Source organism: Leptosomus discolor, chromosome 2, assembly GCF_034619465.1.
Source record: "Leptosomus discolor isolate bLepDis1 chromosome 2, bLepDis1.hap2, whole genome shotgun sequence".
Lineage (NCBI taxonomy): Eukaryota > Metazoa > Chordata > Aves > Leptosomiformes > Leptosomidae > Leptosomus > Leptosomus discolor.
This window is the reverse complement of record NC_141392.1, coordinates 33113147-33139545: the sequence shown is the minus strand read 5'-3', so window position 1 is coordinate 33139545 and position 26399 is coordinate 33113147. Positions and strand designations below refer to the sequence as shown.

At 44.1% G+C, this 26399-nt stretch overlaps 2 protein-coding genes across 3 annotated transcripts; one reads left to right on the top strand and one right to left on the bottom strand.

The window, feature by feature from the left end:
- Window positions 1–11532: 11532 nt before the first annotated feature.
- DNAAF10 (dynein axonemal assembly factor 10) lies at window positions 11533–18957 on the bottom strand. 2 transcript variants are annotated; one of them, XM_086460856.1, is made up of 8 exons: window positions 18938–18957; window positions 18202–18302; window positions 17045–17175; window positions 16472–16573; window positions 14958–15073; window positions 14475–14609; window positions 13206–13303; window positions 11533–12450 (listed from the first exon to the last, which is right to left on the bottom strand). In XM_086460856.1, the coding sequence occupies exons 4-8, from the start codon at window positions 16521–16523 to the stop codon at window positions 12243–12245; spliced, it is 609 nt and encodes a 202-aa protein (XP_086316982.1). In that variant the 5' UTR covers window positions 16524–16573; window positions 17045–17175; window positions 18202–18302; window positions 18938–18957; the 3' UTR covers window positions 11533–12242. The 2 variants fall into 2 exon arrangements, with proteins under 2 accessions (XP_086316982.1, XP_086316983.1); XM_086460857.1 differs by lacking the exons at window positions 17045–17175; window positions 18938–18957 and having other exon boundaries at window positions 18202–18234.
- Window positions 18958–19217: 260 nt separating this feature from the next.
- PNO1 (partner of NOB1 homolog) lies at window positions 19218–24387 on the top strand. Its single transcript, XM_086460855.1, has 7 exons — window positions 19218–19379; window positions 19536–19685; window positions 21355–21438; window positions 22106–22166; window positions 22936–23053; window positions 23560–23630; window positions 24109–24387. The coding sequence occupies exons 1-7, from the start codon at window positions 19218–19220 to the stop codon at window positions 24174–24176; spliced, it is 714 nt and encodes a 237-aa protein (XP_086316981.1). The 3' UTR covers window positions 24177–24387.
- The last annotated feature ends 2012 nt before the right edge of the window (window positions 24388–26399 follow it).

Sequence of the window (26399 nt, the reverse complement as noted above, 5' to 3'; positions counted from 1 at the left end):
TCGAGGTGGGCCCTTCACGCCAGAGATCCCTTGTTGACACGGAGGCGGCCCAGGGGGACGGCATCAGTTCCCGACTGCGGCTGCACGACTTCACCCCGTCCTCGAATGAGGGTTGGATTCTAATAGCATCGTTGGTTGTCATTGCCACTGTGTTTCTCCTCAAGATTTCAGCAAATCTGGGTTCAAAGTGCAGTGGGATAGTATTTCCGCACCGCAAGAGCTTGCTGACTGGAGACTGTACAAACACATCCGTGGCTCCCGAAGAGAAGATCCACATTTTGCAGATTTACATGCTGATTTAATAGTAAAACAGAAGTCAGTATCCGCACCAAAGGTGTTGGCATTACCACCCGGAGACCCCTTTCCCCTCCTTTCTATTCACAATCTCCTCTGAAGCTTGTTGTGACTAAAGCCTCCAGCCTATCCCCTCCAAGGCAGATTGAGAGAGGATCGCTGGAGATCCATGTGGTTGAAGAGGCCCTGCTCTCAACTAAAGGTCACGCAGGAGTGAATGTGCTGAGCCGGTTTACTCAGCGTCAAGGTTTCTAGAGGATGAAAAAAACAGGTCCAGTTTGAAGAAGAGCAAGGTCGAGGCTGAGGAAAGTGGAAGAGTATATTCATAGGGAGGACAGGACTAGAAGTTTGGGGTCTTACCTAGCTTCAGTGCACTTCTCTGTGACTTCAAGGCAATTTAAAATACTTCAAAACAGAGCTTCCTTTGAATAAGTTTATTTACATCCAAGTGCAATGCTATGTCTGTTCTAATTAGATCAGTATGAGCTGCACATGAGAGTCTTTCTCCCTACTCCCAGTTGGAAGCATATCTAAAGATGTTCAGATGGAGTAGTTACTTGTTTACGTCTTGTCATCTCCTTTTCTTCCAGGAGATTGAAAGGTTTAGGTTTTTAGTTTCAACCAAAAATGGCTGCAAAAGCAATATAATTTTTTTATATAATAGAGTATTTATGAAAGCAGCAAACACAGGGATTCTTTAAGAGCCTTTCAGCTGTATGTGGGATGCACGTAAGGATAGTAGAACCACTGGGACAGGGAATGGTGTCCTTACTGTCTGCTAATATTTTAGTGTAATAATATAATGTTTCACTGAATTTTCATAACAAATTCTTACTCTCAAAAACCATAGTCTTAATTATTTTATCTGTTCATTTTTACTAGTATGACTACAGAATTATGCACTATAAGTAAAAGGCAATTTAGGAGAGCTTTTTTTTTTTTTTTTCAAAAAATTCAGAAATGCACTTGTCGGAAGGGTAGCAGAGAAATAGCAAGACCTACACTCCTAAATAAAATAATACTTTGCATTTCCAGTGCACCAAGTGTCTACAAGGACCTCAGAACACTTGTCTTATGTTTAGTTCACTCTTACCTCAGTATTCACATGTCACAGGTTGGGAAATACAGAGAGGGAAGTTGACTGATAGACTAATTGATTTACTACATGTTAGGTAGAAGTTTCTGCCAGAGTCTTATTTCCTAAACCAAATATTTTGTTTCAGTGGCAAGATCAAAGGAAAATGCAACGCATGCCGATCAATGTTCAGAATCAGCCGACTCTAGGAAATCGTAACCACGTACAGCATTAATGCAGTTCAGGTTGTACGCAGAGCATTTCATGATCGTGCAGTGTGGCTCTCTGTCTCCTTCTAGTGGTTTACATTTGTTACAGATTTGCCAATGGCTCCAGACTACTACAAATCTGTATTTTTGTTCGGTTCACTGGAGTTCCTATACTGAGTGCCATAAGTCTTCAAACTTCTTGAGGCAGTTCAATCAGAGGATTACTAGGTCTATAAGCATTTGTTTTGTGCTTAAAATGGCTGTGTTGCTTGTTCGGTTTTCAAGAGCAGAGAGTGAGGACTTAAGGATTTACATTTATCCCAGCCAAAATCTGATTGAGCTACAGCCCATATAATTCAATTTTTTTATGCTGGTGCCACTCTGAAAATATATTATGATTTTAGATACGGATGTCTATACAAAAAATCTATCCAAGAAAAGCTATTTTGCTGTCTGGTACTTAATGGAAGCCATTTCATTTGAAAAGCCTATGAATGATTATTGATTTTTCTCTATCGTTTCCAAAACAACGGGAAACAACCCTGAATATTTTCTCCAAAGTAGTCAAAGTGACAGGCATCTTTAACATAATTACTCCTTTGTTATGATGTATGTCGCTCATTGTACATACTACATACTGACTCCTGCAGAGTTGATATTCCTTGCGGAGCAGATGTGGAGGCCAAATCGTGTTGTCTTGACCTCACTGGAAACATTATGCTTACAGCCTGGGTTACTCCAGCTGGGTTACTGGGTTACTCCAACTCCCAGAAACAATACCACTGAAGAAGGTTTTGGAGATGCTCATATAGAAGATAAGTTTAAAAATAGCCTAGACTCTTCTGCTGTGAATGTGGTGTGAATACAAAGAAGGATGCTAGAATCTGCTTTAACAAAAGGGTTAATAAATCAGTGGCAGGATGAAAATACAGATGCTAAAATCAGACCAAAAGCAAAAGGTGGTTCTAATAGGTATCTGTAGTCATCCTAAGGGAGAAAATAAAGCAACAGAATTGCTTTGTCTGCAAGTCCAGCTTCTTCTGATACTAGTCGCTCTTTTTGGCCTTTTAATGTGAGTCTTAATGAGAGCAGCAGAGATACTTCATTAAATAATTCAACCTTTCTAAGTAGACACTTTTATCAGGTGTCCACCACAAGCCCTTTGTGGCAATTACTGGAAAGCCAGTACATCCAAACACAGAGAACATTCCCTTTTATTCTGTCAATCTCTGTCTTAAAGCTCTAGAGATTCGGCAACCGTGCTGAAAGTGCTAAATCAATGCAGACTTAAATGAGATTATGTCAGTAAGAGTACAGCTACGCTGTGTTGCAACTGAACTGAGGAATTTTGTGTTATCTCTGGTCAGTCTGTAGCTTGGGTTTAAAAGATCTTTGTCTAAACATGTGCAACGTCACATTTTAAACTATTTCAAGAGTGAGTTAGTCTGCACCTAGGTAACCTGAGCTGCAGACCATTTCACAACAGTTCCTGGTCTAGCATGTTTAAAGTCAAGTTACAGCCAAAGTCATTAAAAAGCAGAGTATGAAGAAGGTATCTTTTAAAATCCCAGGTGGGGGCAAGCAGACCGGTTTGGGAGATGTTAGTATGTGTAGCACACTTGGGTCTGAAGGGCCTCAGCCACACTGGGCATTTCTGGGACAGGCATTTTGTGATTGTGATACCTGTTCTTTGCAATATAATCTAATGAATTTGCAACTGATTTATGGGCAGACCAGCAAGTTACCAGAAGGGGGTGTACCAGGAGTTCAAGGTGAATCATGAACATCCATCTGCTTGCCAGTACCTGCTTGCCTACGTGCACTTACCAGTCAGTGAAGGAGAGGTGAGTACCTGATATTTCCTCTGTTCATCAGAAGACAAATATGCATAAAAGGACAGTTACAGGCAGCTGCCTGGCTCAGTGGCATGTTTATGGTAATTTGTGTCTCTGCTTGTATTCTACAGAGACCAGACATGTGCAGGGAGCGAGGAAGCAGGGTAGGAATAGAGATTTTACAGTGATTTATTACAAAGCACGTGGTGAGTCCAGAAAGAGAGACCATGATATCTGGCTGCCAGGTTTGTGCCCCAGCCACAGGATAGGGTAAGAAGGGGAATAGAGCCTTGCAGCTAACCCACGGGGCTGTCTCACATCTTCGGGAGCTAAAAAATCTGTAGCAGTGACACTTAGGACCATGGAAAAGTGTAACCTCCAAAATTTTCCATGTTGTGATATGGTTTGCTGGACTTGGGGACAGTGTATGTGGCAACCTAAGCCCAAGTGAACTTGGACTCACCTTTCAGTTAAAATGCTCTGGAAATGTCTGTTGTTTTTTTTTTTTCCTGCACTCAAATTAAATTAGAATGGCTTTAAACTTACTAAACACAGACTTTTTCCCCTTTTGAAAACATAACATTTCTAATCAAAATACAGATGTAAAAGTACATGGAAAGAAGGAAACTGAGCTTGATGTAGCTTTATTTTAGGGAGGGAAAACAATATAATTCAATAAGACTAGCTTAAACCCTCTGATTAAAGCTTTTTTAACATAACAGATAGGGAGGATGAGATCTACACTGAGATAAAGATAGTTCGTACAGATCAAAAGAGCTTGTGTTCATGCCAACTAGATTAAATGACAGGATGTGGTGAAGTGCTGGGTACCATATCTGGTTACTTTACATAAAAAGCTTTATTCGCTGAATGGAGACATATCTATTAGGTTATATGCATTTATATAGGGAAACTGTAGAAATAAATTGAAAGCAATCTACCATGTGTAGAGTATTTGTTCTGATACTGTTCTAAGATTGTGTTTCTTCCAATTAGTATGTAAAGCTGTAATTTTCTATAGCTGTCTCTCTCACTAAGATTCTAGAAGTAAATTGTATCAGAAATTGAAGTTTATTTCTAAATGCATTAGCATTCCACCATTCTCACTTGTTAGCTTCTGTGCATAAATTCAAAAGAACCATATTTCATACTCCATTTTAGCAGGAAGCCTAGGACAACTTTAGGAGTAAATTAAACTTAGGACCCAAATTGCAGTTGTCATTTTAAAGGGGTTTTTTAATATTTATTTATCTGCACATCACCCCTGAAGAGGCAGGATACAGGACTGGAAGGCTCTTTGGTCTAACCCAGTGTGGCTGCTCTTATGTTTCTTATACACTCTGCAACAGCAGCACATGGGAGGAAGGGAGTGCAAATGTCTGGAAGGGAAAACACTGCCAGATATGAAGATGCCACAGGCCCATGCCACTGCACACTTCTGCAAGGCAGCAGGAAGGGTCTGTCCCCCACATCTGCTGAACAGGCTGCAAAGTCCTGTCTGGTCAAGCTATGCCAGAAAGAAACACGAAGGAGAGATTCTGTCATCTCTTCAGGAAGACTGATGACTCAGAAAATGAAAGGTTTATCATGGGATGCAACAGAACTGAACGGATTTCATTAGCTGCACCTGCATTTTATTGCTATTTTTCATCATTGCTGCAGCACTGCCTAGAAACCTGAGCCTCCCAGTACTCCAAGATGCAAATACTCATAAGAAGATTGTCCCTGTCTCAGAAATCTTATACAATATGCAAAACACAAAAGATGAAGAGAGCAGGAGGAAAAAGCCTTTAGTACACTAAAGATATCGCTAGCATTGGATTATTTCTGGCAGAGAGATGCAGGACAGGCTGGAGCAACACCCAAGCCTAACCAGAGCCAGAAACAGCTACAACTGCAGCAGAAGAGATGCACGGTTCCATTATGATCCGTGACACAGGGAAGGGGGCATCCCTTAGCCCTCCCAGCAAATCCACAAATAAGAACTTAAGGCTTTGCACCACGTGTAGTCATTCACATCCATGTAAAGTGAGGATAAAGTACCATTTCTGTGCTGCATAACAAAAAAAAAAAAAAAAAAAAAAAAAAATCAGGTCCTTGATATTTTGTGAAACACAAACATTGCCAGTAGTGAGTTTTAATGTAAGCGGCCCCTGCCTGTAAAGAGAAGGAACTGGAAGCAGCTAGGGCTTAACCAGTAATTGACTTGAAAGAAAGAGGAGTTTTAACTGCAAGATTGTAACAGACAGCTGGGCAACAGATACAATGCAATCCGGCAAACAGGCTGAGCTGCCACACGAAAAGGTCCCATCAGGTGTCGATTGCTGTGCAGTTTTGTGGGCCTTACTGCCTTTCTACAACCAACGCAGCCTCTAGCTTCAGAGAATGTCTTAAATGTTTCATAACCTTAAAATCCCAAGCAGCCTAGGAGAGCTTGCCCATGCTTGTTTTATTTATGTTGCTGATGGGCTTTTCATAGTGATGAAGAAAAGCTTCACTGCCACGCTTCAGAAGGTCAGAGTGTAATGTTCTGACCAGAAAATACCTTGAGAGGCTGGCAGCCTTGGATGGCCTCTTGCACACAGACAAGAGAGGAAGAAGCCACTGGTCTGGGAAGGGAACGCTGGTCTGTGCATTTTGCACAGGCTGTTTTTACTGCCAGGCTCGATAGAGGAGGGAACTTACAGGTGCCTCCACATGGTTCTCCAGCTCAGCTCTCTCTGCCCATCCCCAGACATGGAGATGATGACTAAAGATTTGCTGATGTTGTGGAGGCAGGGAAGTACAGGAGGGAAGGAGACCTTCTGGAAGCAGAGCAAACTAGGGCAGACACATCTGTCTCAGAGGCTGTACCTGCACTACTAAGGTAAACAGTGATGGGCTTGTTCTCTGGCTCAGCAACCAATTGGCATAGCTTGTGAGCGTACCGCCAAACTGAGCTGGTCTCCAAAGCAGGGCTGCCACACAGGCTGCATATTTGGAGCAGCCCCTGCTCATGCTGCAGTCCTGAATTACACCAGCAAATTACTGGGCCAGTTGTTAGTTGGCCCAGATCAACTAGTTAAGAGTGTAACGCTGAAGAGTATTATAGGAAACAGAGATTCTGCTATGATCCCCTTTGCTTCAGGGTCCTGCAAAACTTCTCTATGTCTTCACTGGCAATTTATGTTTAATAAATTATAATAATATTATGTTTAATAAAAATCCACCGTATTGGTGGCTGAGGAGGAGGAAGGCCAGAGCATGGGGCAGCTACTCACTGCCTTCAAGACCCTAGATACTCTTGCAGCTATCAGGCAACACTGCCCCACTTCCAGTGTTCTCTGTGGGAAACGCTGTGCAACTACAAGGGCAGACTGCGTAGCGAGAAGCAAGTCCTCCCAAAAAGGCCAGCAAGAAATGAAAACCTTTTATAGCCGAGGCTGGAAGTGGCCACATCACAAAGTCACCAAATAGCTCTGTCTCAGTTCCACAGAAATCCCACCTGTTCTTTCCCATGGGCTGAACCTGTGCTGCTGCAGGCAGTCCCGTAGCCACGCTTCACACTTGCATGCAAAAGGATTCAGCTCTAGGCTCCTGCCTGAGTTAACAGCTGCCCTTGCCCACAGTACCAGGACTTGCGTTTGCTGCTACAAAATACCCTGCATACAGAGGCTTTAAATACACTTGAGACATACAGGCTACGATCTGGACGTTCTTTGAGGAGCAGGCAGTTGTTCCGTTCAGAGCGCCTACTACTGAAAATACCGCAGTAACAGCATCAGAAGCAAGAAAATGCAGAGCTAGTAATTGAAAAAGTAGTAAATAAATGTATTTTCTAGCAGTTTGTCAATACCAACTTTACAGTTAGACAACTTTATTACAGCAATGAATATGCAGGCCATGAGTTCAAAGCTTCTTACTTAAGCTTCAGTCAGCTTAGCCAAACAATCCCTATTTGCTATCAAATATATTTGATGGCAATAATGTAGGGAAGAATAACTGAACTGTATTGGCAAGCCATATCTGCTGTGTCTGAAGTTATCACTGGAGGACAGATGCCTTTTTTCCACACAATTTCATCTTCCTTCTGTGCACCAGTTCCGTGATGTCCCTAGCAGCATCAGTGGTTGTGAAGAGGCAAAGGGCCACATCCAAGTTGCTATCTTGGGTGGCACAAGCAACACATCATTACAAACTAAATACTGTTCACACATGAGCTGTTCTAACTTCATTAGATAAATTCTGAAATGCTGGCATGCAACTACTCTTTCCTCACTCCTTTCTTCCATCATGGCTCTTTTGCTGCTGATTCTGGTTTTGAATACCTTATATATCACAGTTGAACTTTGGAAAATCAGAGACGATAGGTGATGTTTCACCCACCTTGACAGTGCACTGTATTGTAGCTTCCCATACAGAGTTATAACTTGCCTTACTGTGCTTAAAATTCAGTCCAAGTTATGGCTAAGCTATATTTTTGTGTGTGTGTGGTGAAAACTATATACTGTAGGCCAAATATAGACTACCTGCACAGAAACCCTGGATAGCTGTAATCTCCAAGGACATGGTGAAAGTCAAATAACTGTATTGATGTGAAAGAAAAAAGCCTGATTTGTAATAGCTGGGGATTTGGGCAACACCTGATTTAAAAAAAAAAAAAAAAAAAAAAAAGAAAACCAGCTGTGTAACACATACCTGTATTCTGGCCGCAGTCATGCCTGTAAACAGATTTTTCTCTTTCATGAGCATACAGGGATGGTTTGCACAGGAAACAAGCGATAGCTGCCAAGCAGATATACTTGTTAAATGTGGTCTCTCATGGTAGAGCCATCAAACTCAGTAGCACATTCCATGCCCTTGCCCTGGGCGAGGCAGGGGTTTTCCACAGTGTGCTTCAGTGCTGTGTCAGAGAGGATTTGGCCCTGTGCATTTCATCTCTGATGCATTATTATTTTATTTAGAACACACTGTAGTTCTTCAGCCTCGAGGCTGCAGAGGCAAGGTGCCAGTCTTCAGCAAGAGGAGGAAGGACTATAAATAGAGCAGGCTAGGCTGCCACAGGCAGCTTTTGGTCTGCTTAAATTTCTTGTTTAGCCTGGGAGAAGCAGAAATCCAATCTGCTGAGGAGATACAGCATAGTACAGGCACTAGTAACAGCTCTTCTCTCCAGCCAGTAACTATCTTTCATTTTTTAGGTACACGGATAGACCCACTTACCTTTCGTGAACAAGGGCAGCACTACCATTCACCTATTCTTCCCTCCAGCTCTCAGCTTTTTCATGCAAACCACTATGTATTTTCATGACATCAGCTACTCATGAGGAAAACACATTCCTTCATTTTCAAAACAATTAATAAAATGAATCCCAAAATTAAATACTCAGAGGTAACACACATTTCATCTTCTGGAGGCCCCTGGAGCTTTAAGAAGTGTTATTAGTTCTTGCTCTAATTTGTATGACCATCATGTAGGCTCACTAGGAGCTCTCCCTGGAGTTGTTTGTATAAGGAAGGGACATTTTTGCTGCAGGCCAAGTGTGTAACAAAAATACCAACAAGAGCCCAGTCCTGCACTCAGGGTTCTTTGCTTTCCCTCACAGGTACCTATACTGAGAGCTTTTTCTTCTCTTACTCTGTCCTGGACTCAGAATTAGTATTAGAAGAGAAAAAACGTATTTCCACAAATTTCCGCTGCCTAGCATACCTTTCAGTGCTTATATTTTATTTACTGCACAAAGCTCACGGAGGCCATCTCTGAACACTGCATTTTAGACTCAAAGCACTTGAATCGATTCTTTGAACTCCATACCCCCAGCTTTTCAAAGCAAGCTGCAGCCAAGTTTGCAGAGCAGTAGTTCTCCCTATTCCCTCCTGCTGGGATGCACCCTAACAGGGACAGCGTTTAAAGTCGTTTCAGAATATGCTCTCAGCATTATGCTATGCACACAAGCAGATGGGATTACTTGTGTCAAAAAATATATATATATAATCATACACTTGAAAGCAAACCATCAAGTCTTAAGGAAGACAGCTGGATCTCATCAATCTTTGCCTTCCACCAAATATTTAGCCTACATCCCTTGAAAGAGCACTTGCAGACCTACATACCTCTAACATGCTACACAACCTGCTGTCTGCTTGCCAAGCCAAAGCGAAACCTGCACCTACACCTGCACCAGAGGTTCGCACAGCACATTTTTGACAGATAGACAGACCCCATTAGCCCTTGCTTGGGGATGCTGAAATCCTGGGCTCAGCATTAGCAGCTTCAGTGCTGGCCCACAGCACTGGGAAACTACTTCACCAGGGCACCCCCATGGTTTGGGCCATGCTGGGGCACCTTCCCAGTGCCAAACTGCTGAGCAAGATGCCTCCTTCATGGGGGGATGGATTCCCACTGGTCAAACCTAAGGGCTGCTTTTCTGGAAGTAAGCTTTTGTTACAGTTTCAGATACCTCCCTGTTTGTTACTGTGCCTTCATACTTGCTGGCCCAGCTAAACCTGACATACAAGAAACCTAATTTGAAAGCAGGCTAGAGAAGAGTATCACTGACCTACTAAAACCACAGACTTCCACAGATGCACTGGGTTTATAGTCTATTGCATAAATTTTCCTACTGGCCCTGCTCTGCTACACAGGTATTGATTTCTCTGTTCAACAAGGTTTAAGAGCCTGTAAGCCTTTTCTACCCACAGATGCCTGCTCTCTTTCCTCAGCTCTTTTAGTCAATGAAGATACCCAGGAGTTAATGAAGACAATTTTATCTCACTTGTATTTAGCTGGAATCTTAGATGAGAGAAAAAGTCCAAAGTCTCTCAGTCCAAAGCTTGTCACCTCATGCTCTCCAAAACAGAGCTGATTGACAATACCCAGGCAAATCTGCATCCCATTTCCCTTTTATGTTTGCAATTTACCTATTCCAATGTAATTTTTCGGACACAAGCTGTTACTTTGAGGGGCAATGTTTCTAGATTTCGGGAAGCTGGTGAGACACTGTAATTTATTATTACAAGTAACTGTAACGCAGCAGTAGCAGAGAAGTATAGCAAGGTCCAGTTCGGCTCCATCTGCACATTCAGACCTTTTAGACCTGCCTCACCTATAGCACGTGACTTGCTGCAGTAAAGGACTCACAGCAAACTGAAGAGGCAGATAGCTTTGGCAAAGATTTCAGAGCTATTCCCCAGCAGCCCGAGGACACCGCATAGTGCCAGGTCTGCATGTTTGCCATCTCTACCAATCTATCTTACCATCTCATCCCAGCCTTTGTGTCACCCTTCAGCTACAGCTCCTCACCTCTCTTTCCAACCCAGCTTCCCCTTCTACATTCAGTAGCCTCTGCTACTGAGCTGCTTCCCCCATTGGCCACTTTCCCTACCTTAATCTTCGTTATTTGGCTGTTTCCTCTTCCTCCTGCATCTTGCTTGGACATGTTAGAAGGCCTTAGCACCCCTCTCCCCACAGACCAGGCTCTAGTTTTCAGGAGCAGTCCCTGGAAGGTTAGGCTTGATGCAACACAGGCGACTCACATGAATGTGTCAGATACCAATTCCTCATTTTGAAGTCTGAGAAAACAGAGCTGCTTTGCAAATGGCCACACAGAGGCTTTCTTCTTGTTAACTTGGACAAAACTGACATTTCCCCATCACAATCTGGTTTCAGAAATAGTTAAATACTTTTACCTGAAAGTTGCATATGCACATACAAGTCAGCTGAAAGCTATTACCAGACAAAAAAAGTGACAAATTAACTCATTAGAGCTTACAGAAATTCAGAAAGCTCCCACCGTGCATCCACAAATGGAGGACAGTAACTGGATGCACCTGCTAAAAAGAACTGGCAGCAGCACATATTGGTAAAATCAGAAAAAGAAACGCATTGGAGATAGGGGGAATTACAAAGAGAAGTTCAGGTAAAACTACAGTAACAAAACTACTCTGTCACATCAGGTTTTGAAAAAATACTGAATCATTAAAAAAAAACCCAGACAGTACTCTGGCTACCTTCGAAGGGTTTTCACAACGGAGGTAAGTTTTAGTGACTTTTGCTGCAAAGTAAGTACTGCACACTGTTCTCGTAAACCCACACGAGCACATTTCAAACTTCTCCAAACCTCTGGATGTTTGAATAATATACTTTGTTCATACTAGGACCACACTCCATATAATTTTATTTGTAGAATAGCAAGTTGCAAACAGATATAAAAACAACAGAACATAAAAACTCATTATGAAACCAAACTAAAATAATAAAACAGTGCATTTTGCTCAATAGTTTAATCTCAATAGGATCTTCAATAAAAAGCCTACTCCATTAAACCTGAATATTTCAGCATTCATTATTGTTTCTATAGTGTATTAAAGAATCCTAAGTCACTTTAACAAATGTTCTAATTAATATATCCAATAACCAAAGAGTTTCTGTGAGGGAGTATATAGTAGTTTCCATTGCATGAATGCATTTGGACAATGCTCTAGATAAAAAAGCCAAAGTATTCAACAAGTGTGAACAGATTTGCACTGCGATTAAACTGAACACAAACAATTTAAAGCGATTTCTGAAATTACAGGTTGCGCTAACACAAAGGCACATTTTATTTTAACTGGAAATTCACATTTCTAGAAGGTAAAAAGTTTTGTGCCCAGGCAACTTCAAGTCATTGCGGCACAGTCAGTCAAAAAACTCTAACTGCACATATCTGAACTTTCCATAGAAAGATCTGGTTTCTATTTCTTTAATCCAGTTTTAATAAGGGAGAAATTAAATTAGAAACAGAAGGGCTCTCCCTCCTATATTTACAGACTGCAAATTATACTGCTTTCTCATCAGAAATTCTAGTTTTCCTGTCAAACTTTGTTAAGCTTCGTAACTATCAGCACCCTCACAGTTTGGTCAAAGGCACCACAAACACACAATCCCTTTTTGTCAGGGCTCCAGTCTAGGCTAGAAATCGGCTGCGTTGACAGAGTCACATTCTGCAAGAGGCTGACGGAACCTGCCACCCCCATCTCTGCTCCTTCAGAATCCTTCTTCGAGCGCTGAGCTGGGTACTCACTGGCAATAAGAAAAGTAAAAGAAAAACACGCGCTTAGAATTTACAGATACAAACACATCATTACCCTCCCTATTTTCAAAAGGGCTTCCTCTGTTCTGTAAGGCAAATAAATGTCTTAAAAATAATGAATAATCATACCCAGCTATATCCACACTGTACACTTAATAAATATTTCATAAAAGAAAAAATGGGGCATGAAGCCTTGAATCCTGACACCTCTCTCCTATAGCCCTTCATTTTTAAAACTGGTTAGCTTTTGCCACAGGCAAGAACATTTCATCTCAGCAATTGCTCTGAAACTTAATGCATCTACTTTACTGCATTTAGGATGATTAAATTATTTTGCCATGCAATGTAAGATGATGTAAACATAAGGATCATTAAAAGTCCAGGCGTTCACTATTCTTCTCAGACGTAACTGCTACCATATGAGAATTTTAAGAAATCCATTTTCTTCCATTTATCACCTTATCAAGCAGGGACATAACTCGATCTTGATTATGTTAAGAAAACTGACAAGGGCAAAATTCACCTGTGCAGTTGTCACATTCTTCTCGGAATTAATTCAAGATTCCAGATCAAGTACTGGCACTGAAATCACCCTTTCTACTGCACTTCTAAGCAGTAATTTCAACTAGATATTCTGAGGTTGGAAACAGGATCCCACTCATCATTTTCAGGAAAAATCTTTCTTAAAACATTAAATGGTTGGTTTCTTATTCCCCCTGTTGCAGGCTGGAGAGCGATCACTTACTATTTCCAGAGATGAAGGCTCCCAGCTCCTCCACTCGTCATAAATATATCTCTGTTCTGTGGTAGGTGCCGAACCTGCCATATGGTAGATTTTTGTGCCTAATTAATAAAATTTTAAAAAAAAAAAAAAACCAGCATTGTATGAAGGTCAGTTACAGAGGAGCTGCACAATCTTAAACTGGCAATCACTCGTATGATGAGAACCTGGCCTTCTATTCCAGTGGATACTGGAACATCTGTTCTGAGGTACCTTCCCTTCCTCCAGCCTTGTGACCTGCTGCCACAGGAGCAGCCAGCTCCCACACAGCACCAGCCAAGTCAGGCCTCCGACGCAGCCCGTTCTTCCGCAGGGAGAAGGCAGCAGCTACGGCAGCAGCACTTCCAAGGCTACCCGCACCAGCACTTTGGCTTCTTTGGGACTGGCCACGTGAGCAAGGTTAAAGAGAGGCAAAGTGCCTGTGTACGCATGTCTCTTGGAACTGCTCTAGAACTAAAGGCTGAGGGAGCTGGGTCTCTTTGGCTTGGAGAAGAGGAGACTGAGGGGTGACCTCATTAATGTTTATAAATACATAAAGGGTGAGTGTCAGGAGGATGGAGCCGGGCTCTTCTTGGTCATGGCAAATGTCAGGACAAGGGGCAACGGGTACAAGCTGAAGCATAGGAGGTTCTACACTAACATAAGGAAAAACTTTTTCACTATGAGGGTGACAGAGCACCGGAACAGGCTGCCCAGAGAGGTTGTGAAGTCTCCTTCTCTGTTGTGAAGTCTCTCCTGTATTTCACTCACTCTCAATATCCCAATCCAAAAATGTTTGGTTCTGAAGAAAAATAATGATTTCTGTGTCTCACATGAGGTCTGGTGGCTGCAGGATGAAGTGTTTGCAGAGGGCTCACTTTGCTTCTATTTATGTAATTTATATATTTAGGATTCAAATCCGCATGCTCATCACAATGTAATATGGCCTCCAACAAACACAACTCCCAGCCCAGGGGCACAGCTGAGCGCACAGAGGTGCAACTGCAACAGAACCCAAAGACCAGAGAAGCCCAACTACCAGGTTACAAAAGAGAATAAACCTGGGTGAGTGCTGGCAGCTGGATGCACAGGAGCCCTTTCACTGCTTGCACCCGGGGCCACACCAGCAGCTTGTGCCCCAGTAACCTGGGCATCTGTCACCTATCAAACACAACAGTTTTAGACCTGTAGCACTTTGACAGCATATATTCAAAAAGTTTGTCTCTTATTAAGAAATTCTCTGTCTCCCCATACCTTCTCTGAAATAGAAGCAAAGCCTTTGGTCGGATGCTGAGTTCTCATATCGAAAACATGAAACTTTCCCTCAAGCGATGTGGCCACTAGCTTGTTCATATTTATATCTTTTCTGTCAAACTCCAGACTGCAAACCTGGAAATAGATTTTTAAAATATATATATATATTCAGCCTTGAAATTTAGCCACTGCTAAAAATTTGTGATTTGTAAATATGTATTAATCATTGGTTATTTTTACAATGACAACATCACCAGTTTGGAAATAACAATATCATCTCAAAACATGAATCCACCAAAAAATACCCCGTGCTATCCAGACCAAGAATCTGAGCGGTACAACTTGCTGAACTTAAAGAAAATGATTCGTTGGTACAATCTCAGCAGAAATGTCTTCTGGGTAAATTTCAGATAGACAGAGTCCTTTTAATTTTTCCACCCTGCATAGGAGCTGGAATGAAAAATACTTTTATGGTTTCCTTACCCCATTCTTAATGCTCGTCTCCCATCGTAGTGACATGGTTTTTAAGTCAAACAATTTAATGTCCCCATTGTCATATCCAGCACATACAACACGTTCCTCTTGATTGTAAGCGTTGCCTGGACACAGAGAAAGAATCAAGCAGAACACAAAACCCCTCTTCAGTCTGTACATTTCAGACCTCCTAAGCCTGCAATTTCCACTTATTTTTATGCCAGAAAAATATTACTATTGGGATATTAAAGTTTAATGAATCAGCTGTTTTTTGAACCTGAAGGGTATAGAAAAACACAGCTTCAAAACTGGCAGTCTGTTTCTTTTACAAACATGGACAAAATTCTTATTCCCCCTGCCAAGGACTGCCTAAACCACGCTGACTGCGCGCTGTTCTTGTAAACCTACACAAACACATTCCTTCTCTTAAATCTTCATCTGCTATAATCCATGCTCCCCAGACAGCACAACGGCACTGGAGCGGAAAGCCGTTCAGCAATTCCTTAACCAGCCCCTCAAGCATGAAATGTTAGCGGGACAAGGAGACTTTTCCGCATTCGCAGACCTGCAGGGAGGCCCTGGGCGTTACCCGGCCATCACTCGACAGACACAGCAGCCTGCCTCTGAAAACTCTCAGCTGACAGGACCAAGGAAGCACACAGTGCCTGAAAGAAGTTAGCCCAGAGTGAGTAGTTCAAGATGAACTGAAGTCTGAGCCACAGCCAGGTAACTCAAGAGAAAACTGGAGAAAATATGAGGCCACTTTTTTCTCCATTCTTCCAAGCAGAAAACAAAGATATCACTAGCAACGAGGATTATCGTTGCACCTTCTTGCCCATGAAATGTCATCTCCTTACAAGATGATTTTGTTACAATAATCCATGCACTTATTAGCACTTTGTAGAACTTAATCCCCGACTCTGGAGGCAAAAATGGAGCTAATCCAGAAATACCAGCTTGTGCAGAACACAAGCAGCTTGTTCTCTCCAAAAGGAAAACGCACAGCACATATCAAGCATCGCTGTTGTCTTTAACTAGCATTTAGCTTCAAGGCTCTTCTCTTAAGTCAATGCCTTAATGCTTGACGGCTAGAACTGCACTACAACAGCGACTGGGTCCCTGTGCACTGCAACTTTTACACTCCTTCAGGACGTGCAAAGCGCAGCTGGCGAGACTGATTTTACACTCCTAGGCATAGAAATAAAACTTGCACAGCTTATTTGTGAAATCACAGAATCATTTAGGTTGGAAAAGGCCTTTAAGATCATCGAGTCCAACCACAAATGATGACCAAAGGCAATAAGAGAAGGAGTCCAAAACCCAACTATCACAAAATCAGCTTCTTTTGAAAAAAAAAAAAAAACCCACATTAAAAACACGTGAATTTGACAACATTGAAAAGCAAAACCTGCTACTGATCGGTCCATACAAAATCAACTATTCCATAACATCCAGAAATACTTCGGTAATTGTCAAAGCACACTCATATTAGAGGGAGGAATGGTTATAATCTGATAAATTACCAAATGCTACTGTCCAGCAGTCTCTTTTGCTCTCCCCCTGTACAGGTTCCATATTGGCAACAGGAGTGTCTTTCTGTCTCGGGTCCCATACCTTCACGGTTCCTGTGAAAGAAGGACAATGGAGTTTGTGCTGTGGATACACTGTCACATTGCGTTCATCTTCCCAGGGAAGGCGTCTGCGTTTCAGCCTGGTCATTCAAAAGACAGCAGCATCTCTTTCAATTCCAGAAAGCCAGACTGCGTTTAGTGGACAGGAAAACAAAACCCCAACAAACCAGAAATAAAGCCAAAGTATTTGTGAAGGACGTATTTTCTCTAGCTGGTATTTTGCATTTATTCTGGTTTTTATTCCTTCCGCCCCATGCTCAGTGACAACAGTATCTTTTTGCTTATCTGTAGCTTCTAAAACAATTAAAGAAAATTTGTCCCAAGCGAGATTCAAAAGACAGTGCACGAAGAACGAGTTGCAACAGATTTGTAACTAGTTCGGATGGCAGGCTGGGCCCTGCCATCAAGGCTCACAGACTGCTTTCTCAGAGTAACTGAAAAGACTTTCAGAGTTCACTAACTCACCATCTCGACTGCCAGTCACAATTTCTGGTGCACCTTCCCCAATTCCTAAGCCACCTACACCATCTATACTGTTTATGATTTCCTTATGACCTTTCACAGAATACACTGGTATTTCGGGAGCTTCTAAATTCCTAGGCAAGAAAGAAAAAGAACAGGTAATTTGGCATTTTCCTTGACACTCAGGATTTGTATAAAAATGAGAGGAAACTTGAGGACAAATTATATAAACTCAGATTAACAGTGAGAGCAGAATATGGATATTACCATTAAGAACCTTTGTTCAATTTCTCCTTTGGCTACCGCTTCAGATCGGTCTGGAAGTTTTTTGCTCAGTTCTGGACTTCCCTGCTTGTAAAGGCAGTTGTGGGATTCACCACAGCAACCCTCAAGAACCAGCTTTTAGGTTGGGCTCAAAATGGTTCACACTACAGATCAGAGTACTCCAGTTAGCTTTACTTTCCGTAAGTACACAAAATGACCTTGTCCACTCTTCCCCACCTAGCTCTGACTACTGCTCTTCAGATGAAGCTGCACCCAACCGTGGGTTCTACAGTTCTTTCCCACTGATTCTTATCCTTTGAGAATCCTCCAGAATTTTATTTTAAATTTCAGCTAGTGACTAATCCATGTCACTCTTGATGTTCCAACAAAATAAAACCAATAGTTCCTTGGCAAGGGAAATACAACAATACTACTGCTACCATCGCTTTTTGACCCTGTAACTTGATTTTATTATCAATTTATCTACACTACTTAATTACACAAATCATTCAGAGACCTGAAAAACATTTGAAGCTTCAAGATTAAAAATACATATTTAACCTAGGCATCGAATTTAGGTTGAACGCAACCTCTTACTTGTTCTCATGCATCCACTCAAAAGCCTCTTTTCAGAGCAGAACTTTAACGAGTTTTTGTAGCTGCACGCAGGAGATGCAAGTGAAACAGCATCGAATTAAACCGCTGTGCAGAATTCACACTGTTTTTACAAAACAGGCATGGGCCAAATACAGTAGCCAGCGAAGCTTATGACTGGGTCCCAACCACACGCAGCACAGACAGCGTCTTGCACAAAAGCCAGCCCCATACAGAAACATCAATTCAACAGACAGGAATGGCACCAAATGAAAAAGCTTCGAGAGAACATGCGTGCTTACCATACGTTAAGGTTTCCACCAAAATCTCCTGTAGCCAAGTATCTTTGCTGCAGAGATGTAGCGCCAAAAGTTCCACATTTTATAGGTTTAGCCTTTTCAATCTTAAAAAAAAAAAAAAAAAAGAAAATTCTGTGTACATTCTGTGTCAGCACACGGGAAAAAGCAACGCGACCGCAGACTGCGGCGGCAGTTTCTCGAGAGTCCACGGGTGGCGGATTTCGGCGAAACGCACACGGGATATTTGAGTTAAAGAAAAATGAAAACAACCAAACCCAAGCAAAATCAGACAAACAAGCCCAACTCCAAAGCCCACAGCCGGAGCCTCCGGCGCTCCCTGTAACGCAAACCATGGCAACCAACCCAGGACCTCACGCCCGACCAGCTCGAGGAAGCGCAGCGACACCGTTTACGGGACCAGCAAATGCAACCGGCAAACCCGGCCCGACGTCGCAGTTTCCTTCGGATTTTGTCCTGCCAGCCAGCCCCGCCGGCTCGGGACAACGGCCCGGGTCTCCCTCCCCGAACGGGCGCTGCCCTCTGGCTGCGGCCTCGCAGGGGGGGGGGGGGGGGCGGCGCCCTAGTACCGAGGCGCCCCGGGCGCGGCTCCCCTCCCACCCCGCCGCTCACCTCCCTCAGCAGCGCCAGGCGGCCGCCCCGCAGCTCGTAGAGCTGGAGGACGCCGGTGCCGCGGGCGGCGCTGCCCAGGCAGAGGAGGCGCGCGCTGCGGGGCACCCACTTGCAGTCGAAGAGGGTGTAGCTCAGCGCCTGCTGCACGTGCGCCACCACCTGCGGCCGCTCCGGCCCCGCCGCCGCCGCCGCCATCCCGCCGCCGCCCTCCGCGGGGCTGCCCGCCCCGGCCGCTCGCTCTCCGGCACCGCCGCGGGCACCACGGGAAGCGGCAGGCAGGAGGAGGGCGGAAGTGGCGGAAGAAGTAAGCGATAGGCCCCTTCCGGCGCACGAGGGCTCGCGCTACCGCTGCCGCCCCGGCTCCTCTAATGGCTTCCCCGCCCGCCGCTATGGAGGCCGGGACGGAGGCGGAGGGCGAGGGCGGCTTCACCAGCGTCTCGTCCAAGCGGAGCCGGCGGAAGCGGCGGGCCGCCGCCGCCGCCATGGACACAGCGGAGCCGCAGCCCATCAAGAGGCCGGCCTTCCCGCCGGTGTCAGCCGAGGCGCTCGGGGTAAGCGGGGCAATACCGGCTTGGCCGGGAGGAGGGGAGGGCCCGGGGCTTGCGCTGCCGCTCCGGGGAAGCCGCGGGAGGCTGAGCAGCCCTCTGGGACGGTGTCCGGTCCTGGGCCTGCCCTTGCTTCTTCCCCGCCTTCTCTTCCCCCGGCAGGTTGGGAAAGGCGAAGTGAGGAAGGTGCCTGTGCCGGCCAACAGGTACACCCCGCTGAAAGAGAACTGGATGAAAATATTCACGCCCATCGTGGAGCACTTGCAGCTTCAAATCAGGTTTAATTTGAAAACAAGAAACGTTGAAATCAAGGTAAAGAGAGCGGCTTCCCCTGCCGTGCCAGCCCGAAAGGCAGCACCTCGCCTCGCTGGGGGCTCCTCCTGGCTGCTACAGCAGGGAGCGTCCTGAACGCTCGGGGACTCGGGGAAACGGGAATTGCGGAGGTTCACCTAACCAGAAAACCCTCACAGGGATCAACATAAAATCTGTCAGTTATGGCTTAGAAGCAAGTAGTTAATGCAAGTAAAATCCCCCAGTGTTAAATCTCTTCTGGGAGGGCCAGCAAAAGCTGGTGGGTTGGGAGTGTGTGTGTGTTTCAATTTTTGCAGGAGAAAATTAAATATTTTGGACTTAAGGAAGGCTCTCTGTGCATGGTTTTAGAACGCAGCACTTTCCAGCTCTTTAAGGCTACTGCATCCTCACGTGACAATTTTAACAGTGTCTTTTGAGGCGGCTGCCAAATCTCCCATTAACCTTTGGGGCAGAAGGGCCTGTGGTGTAATAGTTCATGATTTTTCTTTACTGGATGGCACTGAAATAGCTTAGGGTATGGAGAACTGTAAATCTCGGAGATGCTCATTCTTCTCCTTCCCAGGAGCAGTCAGACTAGCTGGTTTTAAGCGTATATCCAAAGCTCCTGCCATGCCTTTGTGTACAACTTACCGTATAGTCATGCTAATGTACGAGATCTTCTCATGTAATAGCGAAAATAGACACCAACAGTCATCTTGCTTCATAACTTTGAAATCTTACCACAAGTTCTATGGTAGCAACTAGAGGAAAGGTGACAGAACTATCCTTTCTTGACACTTTCTAGAAATAACTTGACGGAAGAGGTAGGGAACAGCAGGAACTCCTGCAGTTCCACTGAAAAACTGCACAGGTGAAAAACCTGGGATTTTAGCACCGCTTTTTTGATACGAAACAACGCCATTTCGGAATGCCATCTGTGTATTCCAGACCGTAACATCATTTTCTTCCTTCATTAGTTTCCTGCTTTTCTTTTCTTGCAGCTTCAAGGGCTGCCCTTTTCTAGGCTGTCCCTGTCAGGGCCTGTAAATGCAGATGTGCCCAGGTAGCAGAGGAACGCTTTGGCCCTGCTTTAGAACGTGAACTGAAACAATGCCACTGGCAGCAAATCCTGGGGCCTCTGCTGGCGGGGTGAGGGGGAATTATAAAACTTAAACACTCCAACACTTGGTGCTTTCTTAGGTCAACTTGTTCCTGTTCCAGCCATCTTTCTCTTGTCCCGCATGTTGTGTTGAACGTGTCCAGGTTTCTAGTCACCTGCTAAAACACCTTTAGGATATTATCATTAGAGCAACTTTCCCTCCTCAAGCTGTCTCCTGCCATCAGCCTTCTCTTTTTTTTTCTGCAGTTCTGCCTTGCAGTTTAGTTTGTTTTGTTTTGTTTTGTTTTTTTCCATAAAAAGGCTTCTCAGTCAGTGGTGGTGGGCATTTTCAGCACCTTCTCTGTTCCCTCCCCTCCAAACCCAGACTGTGGTAGCAGATGCATTGTCCTTGTGGAGGGTACATGTTATCAGAAAGCACAAAGTGTCTTTCTTGAGGGTCTCGGCACCACCCAGCCCAGCAGCGTTACCTGAATGTGGCTGCTTTGTGGTTAGAGTGTATCTCTTAGATTTTTCAAGTCCGTATCCTACTTGCGTGGTCATAATTTGCAAACGTAACTCCTTGTCTTGCAGACTTGTCAAGAGACAAAGGATCTCAGCGCTCTAACGAAAGCAGCTGATTTTGTGAAAGCATTCATACTTGGGTTTCAAGTTGAGGTGAGTCTCCTGACAGCTGGACTGTGAGATTGCTTCACTTTGCTTGTGTGGTGTCTTTGGCTTCTCTGCAAATCACAGTAAGAAAGAAATACAAAGCCCTAGGTGGTTTTCTAGAAATAAACTTGTTTGAAATTGTGGCTGGAGTGGAAGTCTAGTTTCTTAAGCTAATGCAGGATAAAAAAGTAGCCTTCAAACAGCGCGTAATTGAGATTCTGAAATGGCGGACATAGCTGGCTGTATGCAAGAGGCAGGCACGAAGCCGTGATCTGGCTCTGAGGTGCTCTGCACATGTAGAGACTGTTCCTTTTGCTTTAGTCCAAGCCAGTAACCTTCAGTCTGTTCGAAACTCAAACTTGGAGAAAACAAAACCACTTTTTGTAGCATTGTACGGGCTGCTCGTTGCTGCAGACCTCTGCTGACCGCTAGTGTAGGTGGGTTTGGGGTGAATGTGGGGGCGTCTGAGCACGGGGGCAGGGGGGTCCCTACACAGAAATGAAAAATTCTGTTGCTGCTAAAAAACAGTCGATGCAACTTTAGTTGACTGTTTTTTGATATGGTAAGTGGAAATACACTACTGATTTTGTCTCTGTATAAAGAAAACATCAGCTGTGAACTCTGTCGTGGTATTGCAGCATTCCTGCTGCTAATAAATCTCTTCATATTTCAGGACGCTCTTGCTCTCATCAGATTAGATGATCTTTTTCTGGAATCATTTGAAGTTACAGATGGTAAGTTGTTTCCTCTGCTCAAGCAGTTGTGTGCACCATCTGCAAGCACTTTTTTTGTTTGTTTGTTTCCTCCCCTGCTCCACTTGTGTCACTTACCCTTGGGGATCAGGAAAACCTTCACGCCGTTACGTTATTGTCCAGGTACTGGCAGCTTGGCAGGGTTGTCATTTTTCTAAGATGTCCCAACAAAACCCCCCAAACCTTCATCCTTAAAAGTATATCACTTTGACAAAGCGATTTGATTTTTCTTCTTGCAGTGAAAATGTTGTTTTAAACTTAAAGGTGACATAGAGTGTTTTGGGAATACAGCCATTACATTTTTAAACCGGACTGGGCTTTGTTCCCCCTCCTATCCTGGCAGTGAGGGGTGGGAAGCAGATAGAGACCTCTGTTATTTCATGTATTACTGGAACTCCTTGGAGCCCCATTTGGAGTAGCATCTAAATCTGATCTGTTTAATTTCTTCCGGTGTTAATTGTGTGCGCTTTGGCTCTGTTTCTTTCCTCAATCTTAGCTGCTCAGTAGCAAAGGGAACAGCTGCTGCAGTTCTGTCCAAGAACGTCTCTTTGACACCAGAGCCCTCATGGTCACGTAGCAGAGGGTGCAGCTTTCACTTCACGTGAGGTGAAATCCGTATGTGTCTGTATCCACCGCAGCAAAGTGGCTTTCCTGTTACTTAGAATGAGCTGTTCCCACTAACCTGTGCTAGGGAAGCACTACAGAAATACTCACCGCTGCAGTGACACTGAGCACGTTATTCTCGTTCTAGTCAAACCCCTGAAAGGAGATCATCTGTCAAGAGCCATAGGGAGAATAGCAGGAAAAGGCGGAAAAACAAAATTCACGATAGAAAACGTAACCAGGACACGAATCGTTCTTGCTGACGCGTGAGTATTGAGGGACTTCGAGGCAGAGCGCAATCCCCAAACAAATCCATGTCCTCCTCTAGGAACCAAGATAACTTGAAAGGTTTGAAATGTGTAGAGCAGTAGTAAGACAAGTGATTTCAGTGCTATTTGAATATTTATTTGACCTTTTGTTACAAGAGTGATGCCTGCCAGCACACCTAGAATTCATTCCCCACAGCGTGTAAGAATTCCTTCTTAGGAATAATCAAAGTTGAACCCACCAACCCTGCAACAAGGTTTTTCCTTTCCTCCTAAAGCTGCTACATTTAAATTTCCAAATTGTAAAAATCTGTTTTAAAAAGGATTTAGAAAAACACAGGGTTTATGTCCGTTTTCTGGTTTTGAGGGTTTTTTTGACTTACAAGTGTAGAAAAGAAAGTAGGACACTGAACTGAAATTCCGTGTTCATCTCTAACGTTGAACTCTCTGTGTCTTCTCAGAGGTTTTTTCCATGAACTAATGCTACTTTTGACCACTTTTTATAGGAAAATTCATATTTTGGGATCTTTTCAGAACATTAAAATGGCACGAACAGCCATTTGCAATCTGATTTTAGGTAAGTCCTGTTCTCTGTCTTCTCCGTCACACATAAATACATCCTGCAGTTTGAGAAGCTGCTTTCTGTGGGTCTTTCTGACTCTCTTGCCCCACGTGTCCACACCTGCACTGAGAGCAGGGCACTTGCTGGGAGTTGCCTTGTTGCCCTTAAGAGGAGGGTTTGGGGAAGAACCCTCAGGGAGCTTAGGGCATGGTTTCCGGTTCCAAGTCCCTCTATAGTGCAGAAGGAAGGTTTTCTGCTTGTTGCTTTAGCTCCAGCATTCCCCGAGGGGCTATTCTGAACCATCTAGAAAGCCAAAGGGGGCAACCCACACCAGCAGTTTTAACTGCGCTCGCAGTAAGACAAGGCTGCTGACCTTGACCATCCTTCTCACCCATGAGTTTATTTCTCCACTTTTAGCACAGACATGAGAGCAAAACATCCGTTTGTGACACATCATCTTATTCGCTGACTGGATTTGTGCTTTCTTCTGCAGGAAGCCCTCCATCAAAAGTTTATGGCAATATTCGGGCAGTGGCCAGCAGAGCAGCTGAAAGATTCTGAGCTGCAGCACAGCAGCACCACTAAGGACTGTTCATGGGAGCTGTAGTTTGTGTCTGGACAAGAGGCCTGGAGCTACACGAGCCCTCAGTCTGCTGCCTGAGTTGGAAGCCCAGAAGAAAAAGGGGACTGGTTGTGCAGTCTCATTTCAGACAGGCTGATTTGAACAAAAGCAGTATTTCTGTGTAGTCATTAAAAGTTATTTTAAATTGGTTGTGTCTGTATCAGAAGTACAGGTACCTGATTTTACTGAAACTTACCCTGAAAAAAACCCCCATGCTTCATTACTGGCTTTCTGAACATCAAAGTATTAAAGGGACAGCTGTGAGTACTTCAGAAAGCCTTTGAGCCTAAAGGAATCAGCATAGTTAAGTGTTCATAACCACACATCATGGATCAGTATCTTCCTGGAAAAAGGAAGAGTCAGCTGGAATGCAAAGTTCAAGGGCAGGCTGCCCACTGAGTCTCTGCTGCTGACAAAACATCATCATCACATGAAAATGGTAAGAAGAGGTAAATAGTGTATTTGAACTTAGCCCTAGAATCTGCACCTACCTAGATTTATTTTTATTCTCTCACCAGTGGTCTGTAGTGCAAAGCCAAGAGCCACTGTGTACCAGAGCACAACTGTAAAGTGCTGCATCTCCTTAAAATGCTATGTGCCCACTGCAGAGCAGGGGAGAGATAAGAGACCAGTTACAGTCCCAGTTTTACTTAAACATTGGCCCTTTTCTCCTGCCCCTGCCAGCCAAACTTGTTACCAAGTCTCTTGCAAAATAATTCAGTTTAGGTTTGTGAATGAAAACAAGAACTGAAATGACATCATCAAAAACCCTAACAAATGGAGTTCAGCATTTCTTTTGGTGTCCAAGCACTTTGTAGTGTGGGATTATTACAGAACCATAGAATAGTTTGGGCTGGAAGGGCCCTTTAAAAGCCCCCTAGTCCAATCCCCTGCAGTGAGCAGGGACATCTTCAGCTGGATCAGGTTGTTCAGAGCCACATCCAGCCTCATCTTGAATGTTTCCAGGGATGGAGCTTCTACCACCCCTCTGGGCAGCTTGTGCCAGTGTTTTACCACCCTCATTGTAAAAAATTCGATGTAGTCTAAATCTGCCCTCTTTTAGTTTAAAACCATCACCCCTTGTCCTATCGCAACAGGCCCTGCTGAAAAGTTTGTCCCCACCTTTCTTATGGGCCCCCTTTAAGCACTGGAAGGCCGCTATATGGTCTCTCCAGTCTTCTTTCCAGGCTGAACAACCCCAACTCTCTCAGCCTGTCCTCACAGGGGAGGTGCTCCAGCCCCCTGGTCATCTTTGTGGCCCTCCTCTGGCCCAGCTCGAGCAGGTCCCTGTCCTACTCCAGAGCTGGACCCAGTACTCCCACAACAGCAACTGAAGGCTGAAATGAGTTTGGCAGAGAGATTTATGACTGAGTTACCTCAACAACCACCTCTCAGCAGCCCAAGCCGTACAGGGGAGCAGTTCATTTTGAGCTGCTCAAGGTAAAGCCGTGCACCGGCCTGGTTAGCGCATCTTCTATTCACTGGCTGCTTATGTCATTTATTTCAAATAGCTTGAAAGATAAAAAGGGGAGAGTGAGGCAAGGGCCCAGAAAAGTAACCTCATCTTTATCCTACAGCAGGTGCATACCAATACCGACCAAAACCAGTAGAAAGGGAGAGGGCAGCACACGGAAGGTCCGGACACCACAAAGAGCAACTGGCTTCTGTAACGGACGTACCTGCTAGAGGGAGGAGTGCTTTTGCCAATGGAGAGCTCGGACCTTTCCTTGAGAAAAAGGCTGCCTTTCATTCTCCACCTACCTTAAGGTTCAAGGTTTGGGTTTTGTTTGGGTTTTTTTTTTTTTGTTTGCTTTGTTGTTTTTTTTTTCTTCAAAGAACCTCCCACTTGCCACAATCACTCTGTATTTAGTAGGATTTAAAACAAGGTAATTTATCCAGGTTTTTTATCTCTTTGCTAAATTTGGCCATTTAGCAAAGAGAACCAGATGTGTCTTTAGGAAAAAAAAAATACATAAGTGGTCTTGAAACACCGCAGTGAAGGCTGGAGCATTCAGGGGACTGTCTGCACCCTGTACAGTTTTTCCATAAATCAAAGAGAGGACAAAAACTACGAACAGCAAGTTTTCTTTTCTCAACAGCAGGGTGCAGAGCCGCTTCAAGTTGCACAGGAAAGGTCCAGGTAAGTACTGAAGCACCCCAGA

What these genes read in the sequence shown, in the direction of transcription:
- DNAAF10 (XM_086460856.1), bottom strand. Translation starts at nt 16,523, where the DNA reads ATGGAACCTGTACAGGGGGAGAGCAAAAGAGACTGCTGGACAGTAGCA. An exon ending in CTGCTGGACAGTAGCATTTG is followed by an intron (nt 15,074 to 16,471) that starts GTAATTTATCAG and finishes CTCTGTGTCCAG; the next exon opens with GCAACGCTTACAATCAAGAG. An exon ending in AGACGAGCATTAAGAATGGG is followed by an intron (nt 14,610 to 14,957) that starts GTAAGGAAACCA and finishes ATCTATTTCCAG; the next exon opens with GTTTGCAGTCTGGAGTTTGA.
- PNO1 (XM_086460855.1), top strand. Translation starts at nt 19,218, where the DNA reads ATGGAGGCCGGGACGGAGGCGGAGGGCGAGGGCGGCTTCACCAGCGTC. An exon ending in TACTTGGGTTTCAAGTTGAG is followed by an intron (nt 21,439 to 22,105) that starts GTGAGTCTCCTG and finishes TTCATATTTCAG; the next exon opens with GACGCTCTTGCTCTCATCAG. An exon ending in CGAATCGTTCTTGCTGACGC is followed by an intron (nt 23,054 to 23,559) that starts GTGAGTATTGAG and finishes CACTTTTTATAG; the next exon opens with GAAAATTCATATTTTGGGAT.